Consider the following 15623-nt stretch of genomic DNA (forward strand, 5'->3'; position numbering starts at 1 on the left):
TTTCTAACAAATAGAAGTGACCCGGAAGTATCTGTATGGCAGCCATAATAACAAATCAAATTCTCCACCTGCTAAGAAAAGACCCTTCCTTTATTACGTGCAACAAACCATCCAACTGTTCACCAAAACAATGACTGTGATTTAGGCCTAAACCAAACTGATGGTGATTTTGGTCACATAAATGTTAACACTAAGTGTGTGTTTCTCATTTTTGAGTCAATTCAATCACTAATTTCACTTATATGAACTATATCAAAGTGTGTTTAAGATATACATGAGTCATGTCTGTGGTTGTATTGCCACCCTTTAGATTGATCATCATCATATGATATATATTTTTACTCGGGGCTAGCTGGGAAAGGCTCCAGCCTAAGTTGTTGATGGAGGGAATTTTACTTCGGTCACAGAAAATTTCAACAGTAGGTAGGATAAGAGTTACTGCATCATTGGTTAGGCAGGAAAAAAATAATAAAATAAGATTCATTTAATTTTATAGAATTTCAGCCTTTTTTACTAGTTCTTCTTGTAATTTAGTAATTTAGTCCAGCTATGGGACATTGTAGTTTTAACATGGTACACCATTTACAAATATGTGCATTCAGATTCTCTGAGTAAAAAGCTTTCCTTTTCCTGTTTCCTTATAAGTTCTTCTGGACACCTTTCCTTGATGTTTTCCATCAAAATCAGGTAAAAGGAAGGAGGAGTCAATTTTAGGACTACTTGATTATTATCCATAAAAAGAGACATGAGAAACTAACCTTCACTTCATATCAAAAAGAAGTGACCAAGAGACAAATAATACAGAGTAAAGATTAAATATGATGCCAGAGGCAGAAGAACAGATGAGGCTGGAGAAACTAAAAATATTAAAAACAGTAAAAATAGCCAATCTGTTACACCACCACTGCAGCCATTGTCTGTGCTTCTCAGTTTTGCTGTCATGTATCTGTTGGAGGAGGACTCATATGGAGACTCTTAAGGCAGCAGCATAAATTGAAAACACACCTTTACTTAAATAGGTTGAAAAGTACAAACTATAAATATTAAGGACTATACAGGAATCCAACAATTTAGGCACAGAAGACACAATAACAGACACTGTACAAGGACTGACAGAAAGATGCCATTATATATACACAAGGGGGGGGGGGATTAGCTGAAGTGAACACAGCTGAGGGAAATGAGACACAGGTGAACATAATCTACAGTGGCTTGTAAAAGTATTCGGCCCCCTTGAACTTTTCCACATTTTGTCACATTGCAGCCACAAACATGAATCAATTTTATTGGAATTCCACGTGAAAGACCAACACAAAGCGGTGTACACGTGAGAAGTGGAACGAAAATCATACATGATTCCAAACATTTTTTACAAATAAATAACTGCAAATTGGGGTGTGCGTAATTATTCAGCCCCCTTTGGTCTGAGTGCAGTCAGTTGTCCATAGACATTGCCTGATGAGTGCTAATGACTAAATAGAGTGCACCTGTGTGTAATCTAATGTCAGTACAAATACAGCTGCTCTGTGACGCCTCAGAGGTTGTCTAAGAGAATATTGGGAGCAACAACACCATGAAGTCCAAAGAACACACCAGACAGGTCAGGGATAAAGTTAGTGAGAAATTCAAAGCAGGCTTAGGCTACAAAAAGATTTCCCAAGCCTTGAACATCCCACAGAGCACTGTTCAAGCGATCATTCAGAAATGGAAGGAGTATGGTATGGCAGTATGTATGTATGTATGTATGGAAATAATGCGTTACCGCCCATCTCTGCTAACAACTGGGGGACGGAGACGGAAACTTAAGAAGACTTAAGAAACTCAAGATATAAACAGACCTCAGATTATAAAAAGTAACCACAACTCAAGACTAAAAGCTCAAAAACTTAAAATATAAAATTCAGAGAGCCATAAACTTTATAAAATGCAAAACTATGCTTTTTCCATATTTCCTTTTGCGCTTCTTCATCTTCAAGATGAGTTCCAGCGTCACTCCCTTTCCCGAGCAGCTCAATTTTTCAAACAATCGACACTGGAGTTGAACATAACCGCATCAATTTTAAGATATGAGCTGTTGACTGTTTGGAGAACTGAATGCAAATGCCTCTCCGTAGCTTCTATGTAGGTTGATTTCTGCCAGCCCCTTTCTCTGTATGACCAAATATCTCATAAGTCAGAAGACCATTCAGTGAGTTCCCAGATTGACCTTAATATGACTGAATCTTGTATCACCCAGTCACACTGACTAGCCTGCTCAGTTTTTTAGCGTTCTAGCCAAATGCTACCTCATGAGACTTTTGGAAAAATGCACATACTAAATCACAGTCAGAGCTGATGGATTGGTGCATTCCTAATTATGACAGTAGCATTCCCCATACATCATGTTGATAAAGTTGCTTTAAGGTTACTTGGCTCAACTATAAAGGTATGCAAACTTGAGGTGGATGTAAAGTTTGATCGCAGTTTTGATACAGCCACATCAAACCTGTGATTACAGATTCCGCTGGTGGAACTGAGAGAAGCAGTGCCAAATAGTGTCTAGATGATCTATCTGTGCTCACATGGCAGGTCCAACAGAGTTACAGTTCTTCTGAAAGACCTCTGCATGATTTACATTGCGCCACAAAGTGCTGACAAGCCTCTCTCTCTCCTGTTGGGCAGTCTGCAAACTGGACTGTGTGGATGTGGATTTACATTTACACCATTAATCATGTATAGAGCAGATTTCATATTAAGGCAAAATACCATAATCAGGTGTATATACGATACATTGATACCATAATGTGTTATAGGCAGATGTGGCTGCACGTCTGCCTATAACACTATGCAATAACACTATTTCATCTATTTCCTCACATGTCATCTACCACATCTAGATATACCACAGAAGGAATCACAAATAAAATGTTTTAGCAGCTCCAGCTGTATCAAATGATCTAAGTCAGGCCAAAAATACATTGCATCTGTTTTGGTGCATCTGAAAGGTAGCATCAGTTTTAGATGTAAAATGATACTAAAAATGGGGGTGAGGTGGAGCCATATTGCACTTGATCAAATGCTTAAGTTAAATGAATACTCAAATTAAATAAAAAAAAAAACATCACAATACAAAAATGATAACAAATACGCACAAACAGATGGATTTTATTTGTCCTTCAAAGAAGAAAAATGCCATTCATGTATACACATGATTAGTTTACAGTGGCCCTGAAGGTACAAATGCACTGCGTCTTAAGAAAACACCAGCAAATAGAAAAATGCTCAAAAAGCACACAAAAGACAAGGGCCGTTTGGGGAAACAACAGTGTGATGGACCAGCTGCAGAAGTGACAAACTAGCAGTTAATAGCAAACATGAATCTACAGTGTTATATGAATCATCTGATTAAAAAAAAACACCATGCGTGTGTCTTTTTCACATCTTTTCTACAGTCATTTGTGGTTTAGTTTCTGTCACGTGTGCAGCTGTGCTGTCACATTACTGTCTTCCAAAAACACTCCATTGTGTTTTGTGATTTCCTGTTTCCATTGTGGTTTGTGTGCTTTTACAGTGTTTTTCTGTTTGCTGGCATTTTTCTTAATTACTTCTTGTGAGATTTCAGCCCTAACAGAAACTTTACACACTTGTATAATACCTTAAAGTGTTTCATTCTGTTCATATTTTTTATTCAGAGTCAGCATTATCGCCTGTTTGAAGTTTTGTATCACACCCCCTCCCATTGTCTCTGACCTCTTTTCGATTTTCCATTCCCCTGTTTTTGATGCGTCTCCCCTCTTCTCCTCCTTTCCTCTCACATACTGTGCTCTCTCCCCTCTCTGTAAATATATGCACTACTTCATCTGTCTTGTTTCTCTTGCACTCACACATCAGCAAACACGTTGGTCAGAAAATCATTTTAAAGCCAACAATGGGAGGGGGGGAAAAAAGACACTTTCATTAAACAAGAACATCTTTAAGGCTTTCTACCCATATAGACGTTTCACTTCTGGTTGTTTTGTTATTTCTAGCATGAAATTCAGCACAAGATCCTAGGACAAAAAGATTTTCTGTCACAAATCAAATGTTCAAAGTGTGTCTTTAACAATAAATTTAAAAAAATACCCTCAACAGCTTCTCTAATTATCTTCCTGTCAGAAATATCAGCCTCTCCAACAGCCAATAAGAGTAGGACCAATGACAATCTCACCAATTCAAATCGCCTTTCCACCTCAAACTGTAACAGCATTTATCACCCGAACTCCAACTACTACCCATATACTGGCTCTCCAAAAGGTAAAGCACCTTCTACTTAACAGCATGTTTTACTGCTATACACAAACTGAACCCAGAGAGCCAAGTGACAGTTTTTTCACTTTGATGTTCACTTTTTCAGTCTTCTCACTTGCTCCCTGTTACCTTTCATTTCCTCCATCTCCCTGTCTAGTCTCCAGGGTGAGGAGGTTTTCATCTGGAGGAGAGGAGGATGGACTGAATCATAATATAAACAGGGTAAAAATACATCTGTTGCTTCTTCCTGTTATATTTTAAGTGAGGGTTAATATTTAATGAGCCAGTTAATTAAATGCTTCTTTCCAGCCTCACTTGACATGATACAAAGTGATGCCCCTGTACTCCTCTCTTCTTCTGTCCTCACATCCTTTATCCTGCATTATTCCATCACCATCTGTCAACTCATGCACCCATCCCACTCAATCAACTCTTATTACTCCATCTATCTGTCCTTTTGTTCCACCTTGTTTTCCCATCTCTCTTTGTTCCTCCCCTCTGCTCTACTTTCCTTCACTCCATGCAGGGAATTGGCAGATTGATCCTGAAGGAGGAGATGAAGGCACGAGCAGGTTGTCACGACAATGACCAGTGGGGTAGCAGACACAGCTCCCGCTGTAGCAGCAAGGAGGCGCTGAGCAATCTGGGATACAGCTCCCTTAATGGCTGTAAGTGTGTGTGTGTGTGTACATGTGTTTATTTACATCTTGAATATGCCAGTAAGCTGATCAACTTTATTTACCATGCATTGTCACATGACAGTAGGTTAGGCTCGTAATCTTGTCTTTAGTATGATGAATTTGATGTGGGATTTTTTGCAGATATATTAGTAAAAGTCTATATTGTAATTCATTATAGAAAAAACAAACTAAGTCTGATGATTTTAAGAGGTGGTGCCATGGCTATAAGTTGATTAGCTGGAGTAAAGCAGAAATATTCAAGTGGATGTATTCTGCTTTTTTCTTATTTTATGGTGTATATATATAAATACTGTTACACTGGTGAATGCTCACATTAAACGTGGCTAAAGTTTGAAATAATGAGGTCAACACAGGCTTCAGATGGCTCTAAATGCACAGTTTTTTATACTCGTATTTTCATATGACATCACTGAGAGCAAATATCCCTTATATGGTCATCTCAGGCACACAGGACTGTGAGCAGCGCAGCCTAAGTCATCCGTTGTTCAAACGGTTTGTTTTTGCGGGACAGCTAATGAGAAGAAAGCTTACTTAAAAAGACAGGAAAAGGAGCCACAACAGACTGTTTTTATGGCAATGCTACAAACACCCCTTTTATCTGGTTAAGTAGCGAAAGTCTGTCTATTGGTTGTTCCCTCATTTGTTCCAAATATTGGAAAAATATCTCCCTGTCTACGGGATAAACCATCTCTCTAAAGTATCTCAGTATTTACTGGACTCCATTGTTTTATCTTCTGTTTCCCATATGATTTATATAGTAATAAAATATTAAACGTTTGCATGTTAGCATTATCAGTGTGACCATGTTAGCATGCTGGTGTTCATAAAGAATTTTAGCTTCAAATAGTAGCTAGCCTGGCTACGTCCTTTCTGTCTCTCTTCTGGTGAAAGGTTAATGATGTTAAGTTTGCATGGCTTATGGATATATTCCCAGTCCCTGAAGTATTTTATTTATTTATTTAATGTTTAAAAGGTTTGAGGCTTTAGTAGCTAAAACAACATTAGTTTTGGTTTGGGCTAATTCTGATTAGGATGCAGTGACTGAAGGTTAGATGTTAGGAAATAAATGTAGTTTCCTTTATAGCTGGAACAGTGTTGGGTGTTGTACTGTTTGCTGACCGAGCCTGAGCAGGTGGGGTTTTCCCGCTTCTGTGTTAACTCTTTAATTGATCCCATTCGTCATTGTGTTCAGCAGATAACGCGAGACAAAGATGGAGAGATTTGGAGAAAGGCAAAGAAAGCGTGCGTTGTGTTGTGTTGTGCTGGGGGTCCAGCAGGAATAAAAGGAAGCCTGTTAAAGCGGAACAAAGAGTGAACACTATAGAAAGTGTATAGATATAAGGGTGAGAGAGAGAATCAGAAGCTAAAGCAATTTGGAGCTGTTGAGAGAAGATGTACGACATGAAGCCTTAGAAGTAAATCAGGGTCAGAGAGCGGTGGAAAAAGAGGGAAATGAGCTCTGTCCACAGGGAGGTCACGGAGAGAGAGAGAGGTATGAATAATGTGGGTGCTCAGTGCTGTGTAATCACTATGGGTTTATGGTGCTTGCTGTTATTACACTGATTAGAAAATCCTGACAGGCGCACTCATCTGTTCTTCAGAGGAAGCTAATTCCAAAATGGGATGTTCACCATTTTTCAGAAATGGAATGTACTGCTACAAACTGACTGACATGCTTGGTGACTTCCTCTCACTGAATTGATTCGGACCATTTTTATCCACGCTAGCAGCGTGACCCTAAGGATGGCAGTATCTGTCCATCAGTTAGTTAGTCAATCACTTCGGTCTAATATATCTCAGCATGGTGGTATGGCCATGACAATTTCACATTTCATGTTCACCAGAGGATGACAGCTGGTAAACACATTTATATCATTCTCAGAGATGACCTTAAGTCATCAGGTCAAAGCTTAACAACTGAGCATTGCAGTTGTTTTGTTTTATTCTGATTCAGCCTTCAGAGTCATTGATTGTAGATTGTTAAGTGATTGCATAATCATTCAAATGTACTTAAGTGTGTACAGGATCAATAATTAATATTCAGCAGTGATGCAGCTGTCTTAAGTTTAGCACTAATACTAGAGAAGCAGCTGCATTTAAATTAGTAGAAAACTAGCCGTAAAAGCACAAGGTGCTTTTGATTTATTTTTATTTTTTATAATAAATCATTATTATCTTTGATTATTTGTTCAGTTAAAGACTTAAAGATGTTTTTACAAGATCCTCAGCTGTAGTTTTGCTTTGTAATTAGCAATTGCTAGCACGCGATCATGCGAAACTAAGAAAATCTCACTGTAATTATTTCACCATAGTGACAGAAACAGTCAGTAGCAAGCTTTGCTAGTAAGTCATTATAATAAAATGGAAAAAAGGGAAAGAACTTTTTCTTTTATTTGTTTGTTTGTTTATCTATGTTTGAGAAAAAATAACTGCAAAACTCTATTCGAAATAAGTGCAGTGGGTACGTGCCATAAGCATATAAATATCTAACGTGCTGCATGCCTATGCACATAGTGCTTCATATTTTAAATGATGTATAGGTCTTGGTAGTGATTAATCCTGCATGCAGATCTTCTTAGGGACATTTTCTCACACAGCTGATGTTTTATAGACATCTCCCAAAACAACTGGCTTTTTTAAATATGTATACCCTCGCCACTGAAAACTAATACTTTTACTATGTGGTAGATTTATTAACCCTACTTAACAGAGTGTGACATCTGTTCATGTTGTCCCAGCAACTGATATGCATGTTTATGCGCACACTAAACGAAAAGACCAACATGGTCCACAAAGGACAGCAGCATTGTTGCAGCTTTAGTCAGTTTAATGGATCAGGATGAAGAACATCTGCTGATTGCCAATGCTTTTTAAAGACGAGAATGAATATCCCAATATTAACTTCAGCTATGCCTTTGTTCTCACACACTGTGCATATAATGCATTTTTCATGGGTTTTATTTTTTAAAATGTTCAAATTCATTGCATTATGATTAACATGGAGTCCTCTTCATTTGGTAGATATCCTAATTACTATAACAATTTCAGTATTTTAAGATATATACAACAGAATGCCTGGATTCTTACGTGTGTTTAGTAGGATGTCATGTGCAGACGAGTAATAGTGCATATATTGGACAAAGGATTGAAAATGACGATGTGAGGCGGGAAGAAAAGAAAAGATTGTGCTAGGGAGATGGAGATAGATAATTTGATGCAGTGACCTCCTAAAGTTCTCTTTGTGTCCCATAACATACTATAACTTTCTCAATAGATTCCACAGATCACTGCACGATTTGTTCCTCAGTGTTTTAACTGAATCGGAGATGGATTCAAAATCCATCTTGCCGTTTTTCTTTAGCAGTATTTTATTCTGCTCTTTACTAGCATCTCTTTTCTGGGAAACAAGTCCCTCCACTAAAGTGTTTATTGAGCTAAAGTTCTTATTCTAAATCATTTTTAAAAAAACTGCATTTTTGGGGCTTGAGACAAAATTTTCACAGTATGAAACTGGTGAAATTACAATATTTTCATATGGCCCCTCTCCCCACTCCTTTGTTTGTCTGTCTTTCAGCTCCCAGGTCCCTCTGCAGCGCTGACAGCGGTGAGTGGTTCATCAATGTGTTTTGATCTGCTTGTTCATCCCAATGGGAGCCGCGGCACAGACAGACGGCTTTTCCCCTCATCTTCTTCATCCTGTTAGTTCTGCTGTGACAGCAGCAGAGCTTTAAGTAGGAGATTTTTATCAGTTCACACTGACACGTGCACAGACACCTCTATCTTTTGAGTTACGGGTAGGAAGATGAATGACAACAAGGCCTGTCTTTTTTTCTTTTTTTTTCAGAAGCTGCATCATCCACAGTGATCTGTTCTATAAGCTCTTGTTACATGTGACAATATTTTTAAAGATTTTGGGGAATTCCGATGCTGTTCTTCTGCTTTTAATAGTTGTTTATGTTTTAAATTCAAATTCAAATTTTATTTGTTACGTACACAGTCATACACAGTACGATATGCAGTGAAATGCTTAGACAACTGCTCGTGACCTAAAGAGAAAAAAAAAGGAAAAGGAAAAGGCTATGAATAAGATAGGAAATAACTATGAAAAATTAAAAAGGGTAAATTTAACTAGGAAGGAATAAAACATAAATTAAGGTTAAAAATGAAATAACTGTACAACACAAATTAGAATGAATTTTAAGGCATTAAAGTCCGAACTGGGCTTCCATATTTGTTTTTGAAAACTGTGCATTTGTGCCCAATAAAGTAATTTTGATGGTGCACTAAATACACCAAACGTTAGCTATAAAGATTCAAAGATTCAGTTATTATAGTGAAGGAACAACAAAACAAAAATTGTGATACATGAGATGCTTATGCTAGTAGTTTTCATGCTGGCAACAGAGCAGTACATATCTGAGATGAACACTGACTATATCTCATTTCTTGTTGAGAAAGAAAGTAGTAGATGACAAACTCATTATACTTCAGTATTTTACACATACTGTGCATTGCCATTACACAGCAGCCTGTATTCTGCTGCATCATGGTGTTTCGCCAGGGCTCTTTGACATTACAGGGTAATTTAATTCCTTTCAACACCAGAGTAAAAGAGAGAAGGAGGGAGGAAGGATGAACAGAGGAGTTAGAGGGAGGAGTGAAAAAAGGAGGGAAAATCTAGTGACAGGGGAAGAACAGGAACAGGAAACAGTGATAGTGAAGTAAAGGCAAGCCAAATGAATTGAGAGGAACAGTGGGATTACACTGCCCTCTGCTGCTTCCACTGCAGCAGTGCACACAACAAGTGCAAGGATGCCCAGGGCTGGACTGGGACAAAAAATCGGCCCGGGCATTTTGACTAGAGACCGGCCCACCAAAAATGTGACGTCATTCAGGGGTAAAACCGCAAAGGATTCTGGGAACTTGTGGCAAGAGGTACTAGCGCATGCAGGCTTTCAATTGAGCTCAGTTACACAGCGATAAAAAGAAACACAAAAAATGGCAAGAAGCTGTTGTATTGTTAACTGCAATAGCCGGTGTTGTGCCAAAAAGTGATTGTCTGCCAAAAACTGATTGCTGGTATTTAAATTGCTATGAGTAACTTGTTGGGCTATAATATGTGAAACATATGTCAAATGCATCCCTCATGGATGACATGAAGTCATCTCTCCATCTCTCTCTGCTGCTCTTCTGTCTCCTCTGTCACAGACTTCTCCACTTTAGATGATAAATCAGCCTGGTGCAACATGTAAGGATTGGCACAATTTGTTAAGATTTTGAGGAGTTTGAGAAACTAACCTGAAGCATAAAATAAAATTTACTATCAATAACTTCATAGCACCCGCCCAGCAGTATATAAACTCCATCATGCTAGCTAGTACGCAGTACCAGTTATTCTAAGCGCCTGTAAAAAGTCAGCACAACGAAAACAAACTACAACTAAACTTGGTTTATATCTGACACAGACAGCAGGTCATAACTTCTTGCCTGAAGTTCAGTTCCTCTGCCACTATGACCGGCGGCCGCCTCGGTCTCTCCTCCTCTTGCCTCCCCTTTCCCTTATCCACCTGCTGGCCTCCACCACTTGCTGATGTTGCTAAATCTGTGGAAGCTATGCCATAGCTACCGCCAAACAATTCAGTTATTTTTACACATTTGGCAGCGTCTGCCTGAAGGGCTCGTTTCTTTTTGGCCCTTCTTTCCTTTTTTTGTTCTCCATTTTCTTTAGTTCGTCTATAAGATTGCTAAACAAGGGGGAGGGTGCATCCGACCTCCTCGGCTGTAATTGGTCCAGCCCAGAGTCGATCATGACCAACTGGCCAATCCAACACCTTTCATTATTTATACCCTTCCAAAAAAAAAAAAAAATCGATCGGCCCATAAAAACAAAAAATCGCCAACTGCCCAATGGCCAGTCCAGCTATGAGGATGCCCAGAGATACTTGGTTGCCACCAGTGGTTATCACTGATTACAAGACAGGTGCTATGTTGGTATAAAGGAAGTAATGCAACTCTTTTCTGCAACTTAAAAGCCATCTCAGATCACAGCTTGGGTCTTTGAGACATTGTGTTGTAGCCTTGAGATTTCAAATATATGAAAAAAGGGCACTTCTGCTTTGAATTCTTATATGAAACGATAGAAAGTTGATCGGAGGCCTTTTTCCAAACTCCCAGCAACATGTCAGTAACTCGCTGTTTGAGCTATTGAGATGAGAGGTTTCAAGATCAGAGTTGGGTGAAAGATATTAGTTAGAAAAATGAGCATAAGACAGAAAAACCATTAGATTATCACTTTTCAGACATGAAAAAAAGTGGAAAGAAAACCTGATGAAACAGCAAAATATAGCTTCTGCTCATTGACAGAAAAAAAGCAAAATGTTTTTCCCCCATTTACCCACAGCTCAAAACCCATAGCTTTCTTAAAATCAGATACAGAAATGTATCTGTAGTTTATTTCTTGCTGTATTTGACAAAATCAAATTAAAAATTTTGAAGCTGTGAAGTAACACCCCCCCCCCCACCAAATAAATAATTAAATAAATAAACCAAAAGCACCACAGACAATAGAGGCAGTGTACTCTTGATTCTAATTTAAGTGTGTCGGTATCAGTTTTCATTCTTCATGTGCTTGTTTATGTGCTTTTGTTTGTTCTGCCAGACTCCTACATTGCCAAATCAGCCTCGTTGCCAGGCTACGGCAGAAATGCACTGAACAGGGTAAGGAATCAATGGGTTTTGGCTGTGTGTGTGTGTGTGTGTGTGTGTGTGTGTGTGTGTGTGTGTGTGTTCCGGTTCTTCCTATCTTGGTGGGGACCAAAATCTGAAATTTACTATACTGGTGGGGACCAACAGCCTTCGTGGGGACCAAAAACCAGGTCCCCACGGTGTTGAAGTCATTTTTCACACTCAAAATGTGGTTTTAGTGTCAGGGTTACAATTGGGATTAGGCATTTATTTTTGATGGTTAGGGTAAGCGGCTAGGGAAAGCATTACGTCAATAAGATGTCCCCACGAGGATAGCAACACCAGATGAGTGTGTGTGTGTGTGTGTGTGTGTGTGTGTGTGTGTGTGTGTGTGTGTGTGTGTGTGTGTGTGTGTGTGTGTGTGTGTGTGTGTGTGTGTGATGACTCGCCTTGTGTTTGGAGACAAAAACCAAGTTCCCATAATTGATGATTGCAGTCCACAGATAATGAATGTAGGTTTCCTCTCAAGAGTCAGAGAGAATAAGATACACATGGCCATTTGCTAAACTGTAATACATTGCAAAGTCCTTCATTTGCTACTGACCTGAAACCCATTTGTATCAGTTGCTTCTTAAGGCCAAGTGAGACAAATGGCATGATGCTGTCGATACATTAGTGTGATAAGCTGTTAGACTAAAAAACACTAAAATATTGTAAAATATTAAATGTGTATTTTTATTCCATGTTTTCCTAAAATGCACTTTCCTGTTGCGGCAGCCTGGGAGTGTTGGTGGAGATTATTACCAGTATGACAGCACTAATGCAGTTAATTGGCAGATAAGAGGTAAGCCTATTGCTCAGCTCAATCTGCTTACTTGAGTTTTTCTCTTGATCGATTGCCTACCTTAACACATGTTAGTCAGAACTGTTGGAACAGCAATTGTCAGTGACTCCTTTTTTTCTCCTTCTTTTCAGAATATAAGGTAAGATCCAGTTGCTAGTAAGAAGTAAGAAAGTAAGAAATCTGTTGCTGAGCAAAGAGTGACAGGTTTGTATCAGTGGATAAGAATGATGATGTTGCTTCTTTAATCTGAATAATGAATTAATCTCACTCAGTAGCACCCACTTCAGCCAGAGAAATTGTAACGGTGACAGACTCATTTTACTGACAGCAAAGTCAAACCCACAAATAGACGTTAACAAAAGCTAACAGTACCAGCCTTGTCTTTTTATGGCAAGATAAGTATATGTGTACTCATGAATATGAGTAAACACAGGCTGACAGTACTATGACAGTACTCTCTAAGATCAAGCTGCCTAATTGGAAAGTTAATAATAAATAATAGTCATGTATTGTGTATATACTAGTGCATGGCGATTCTCCAGTATTGTCTGGTCTGTAGTTTTTCTCCTTTTTAGGCAGTTGCTAGGCAACATGGTATCTCAACATAGCATGCATAATTCAAGTTTTGTGGTTAAAAAATTGCATGATATTGTCGTGAAATTTTAATCATATGACGCTTTTAAGGTGTTATAGGCACATAAACTACAAAGGCATCAGTTAACTTGGTAGGTGGTTGCTTGGCAACATGATGATATCACAACACCTGCTATAGATGAGAACCTTCAGGGAAAATTTTGGTTGCTCAAATCTTGTTTGCGTAGTTATTTTGTATATAATCACAATAAATATATATTTCTTCTTTTTAGTTTTATGTAACAATGTTACATGTTGGTGTCACATGCTGTATCCTGAAAAAGCTCCTATTTATTTTTGTACTTTTTGGCACTGAATTAAAAATACATGTAAAGTAAAACCGTTCAAGCTTTATTTTTGTTTGTATTTAGATGATTATAATTTATAGTTCAGGAAGATCAGAATTATGCTGAAACAGACATCAGTAGACTTGATTCTGCTGCGTAATTATTGTAAATAATTCTCACTTGTTCTTTAAAAGTCATCATTTTAGGATAAAAAAGAAAATCAACCGAGAACTTCATTAACACCAGAAAAAAACAGCATTTCTTAACATTTTCATTGGTGAAATCACAAATTTGAAAAAATAAACTTAATGTTCTTTTTTTTTCTTCATATACAGTTTTAGGGGTTGTTGGCATTGTAACTGCATTTGACCACTAGAGGGTAAAACAAATGCAAAATGATTCAGATTCTTCTGATGCAAACATGTTAAAATATATACTGAATTTCCAAAATTTTTACTGATGTTTTTGTTTTCATCCTCATTCAAATAATCATTTTCAGTAAAGAATTTAGAAAGAAGTCAGCATTTAAAGTCCTTTTAAGTCCTTTTAGCGTTTCATACTTGTTTCAGCTAAATCACCCATGGTGCATTTTGATGAGGAACCTTACAGGAATATTAATAATAAAACAACCCTTTGACAGGTATTAATAATATGTTTTCTTTCTTCATAAGATCTACCCATATGAAGCCCTTGTGGTGTCAGTCAGAGGGCAGCAGCGCCTCCCCAGTGATGTGGACCGAGCCAGACTAGAGGTGACCTGTTATAGGACCCAACTCTTTCACAAAGTCTACATCAAGCGTTGCTTTTGATCTTTCAGACTGTGATGAAAGCTCTCAACACTAAAGAACAAAAAACCCTGCAGTGTCCCTCATGTTGGACACAATGAGCACTGCAGATGTTTTACGAGTCATAGAGCAGCAAAGAAAGCAGAGTACAGAGCCTTCCTCTAAGCACTAAGTGGCAGATGTTGTTGCCCGTAGCCTCAAACAACCTGCAATGTAAAGCTGAATGGACAGACTGATCATTAGCGGAGAAAAACATTTAAAGCACAGTGTTCCCTGTGTGCTGCACTGTGCAAAAGTCCTGAGTCACCATTCATTTCTTTATATTTTGCTAACAAAATGGGAAATAGGTGCAGTGATTTACTGAAACACGTGCAAACGTAAATGGAAATAGAGTGCATAAAGCAAAAACAGAATTTTTACAGTTCCAAAGAGCTTGAACTTTCTAGGCCTCTTGAAGGACATTCAAAGATTTTGACTGCCTTTTGTTCAGTTGTTTGTCAAGATGATCCCGCACTGCTTCAGAAATGTTGAATTCCAGGCTCAGGTACAAGGAGTGGACTAAGAAAAAACTGCCAGTATCCTAAGAAAAAAATTGAAAGTGCTTCTGAAAGCCTGGATAGTTATTGCTCAAACCACTTTAAAATTACGAGAAAGCCAGGCTACTTAAAAGCAAACTTTACAGAAATGAGGGTGACTTGATACTTTTGTATAGTACTGTATGTCTTTTCATTTGGTACTATATCAGTAAAGGTCACTACTTGTGAATTTTAGAAACTCTGTGCAACTGGTCGTGTCACATTATTAATGTTTTTTCTCTATGGTTTATTAAATGTAAAAATTAGATTGTGTTTTAATCTTCTTTGTCTCTTCCTGCTAACAGCGTCATCTCTCCCCAGAGGAGTTTTATAGAGTCTTCAGCATGTCCATGTCTGCCTTTGACCGTCTTGCTCAGTGGAAACAAAATGAACTGAAGAAACAGGTCAGACTCTTCTGAGAAAAGTCAACAGATCCTTTCACTGAACCCAGCTTGAGTCCATGGCTCAGTGGAAGAAGAACTGAACAAAATAAGAAGGCAGAAGAGAGATGTTCTTGGCTTGTTGTAGCTGCTGTGTGTTTGGACTTCTTAAGCAATGTTTGTGAAGTCTGCCAAGTGGCCAAAATTGAGGAAAAATCCCCACCAAGAAGGGAAAACTGAGTGGTAGAAAACTAAAAGAGGAGCAGAGAGCTTCACTGGAGCTACAACGGGTTGCTTGTGCCTCTCCTACCAGCAGATGGCAGTGTGTTTACACGAGCGTTACAGTTTTTGTCTGAACTACTGATGTGCTTTTTAAGAAACTCCAGGTCTGCCAAAAAAACGTGTATTCTTATGAAGTATGTCAGCTGTTCTAGAATCTAGTTTTGGGGGGTGAGAGTTGCTGCAAAG

At 38.3% G+C, this 15623-nt stretch overlaps 1 protein-coding gene across 2 annotated transcripts in view; it reads left to right on the forward strand.

Moving 5' to 3' along the window:
- Positions 1-15194, forward strand: part of LOC146624437 (actin-binding LIM protein 3-like) — a 53792-nt gene extending 38598 nt beyond the window's left edge. Inside the window, exons 14-22 of one of the 2 annotated variants that reach the window (XM_085363925.1) lie at positions 4135-4272; positions 4424-4488; positions 4793-4934; positions 8542-8571; positions 11626-11684; positions 12429-12495; positions 12627-12634; positions 14087-14167; positions 15081-15194. In XM_085363925.1, the coding sequence (XP_085220051.1) occupies positions 4135-4272; positions 4424-4488; positions 4793-4934; positions 8542-8571; positions 11626-11684; positions 12429-12495; positions 12627-12634; positions 14087-14167; positions 15081-15194 (704 nt within the window). Of the gene's footprint in view, positions 1-4134; positions 4273-4423; positions 4489-4792; positions 4935-8541; positions 8572-11625; positions 11685-12428; positions 12496-12626; positions 12653-14086; positions 14168-15080 lie in introns of those variants that run through there. The other variant, XM_085363924.1, reaches the window with a different exon arrangement.
- The last annotated feature ends 429 nt before the right edge of the window (positions 15195-15623 follow it).

This window comes from Diplotaxodon limnothrissa, linkage group LG10 (assembly GCF_057381915.1).
Source record: "Diplotaxodon limnothrissa isolate DT_005_m linkage group LG10, D_limnothrissa_male_GT1.1, whole genome shotgun sequence".
Lineage (NCBI taxonomy): Eukaryota > Metazoa > Chordata > Actinopteri > Cichliformes > Cichlidae > Diplotaxodon > Diplotaxodon limnothrissa.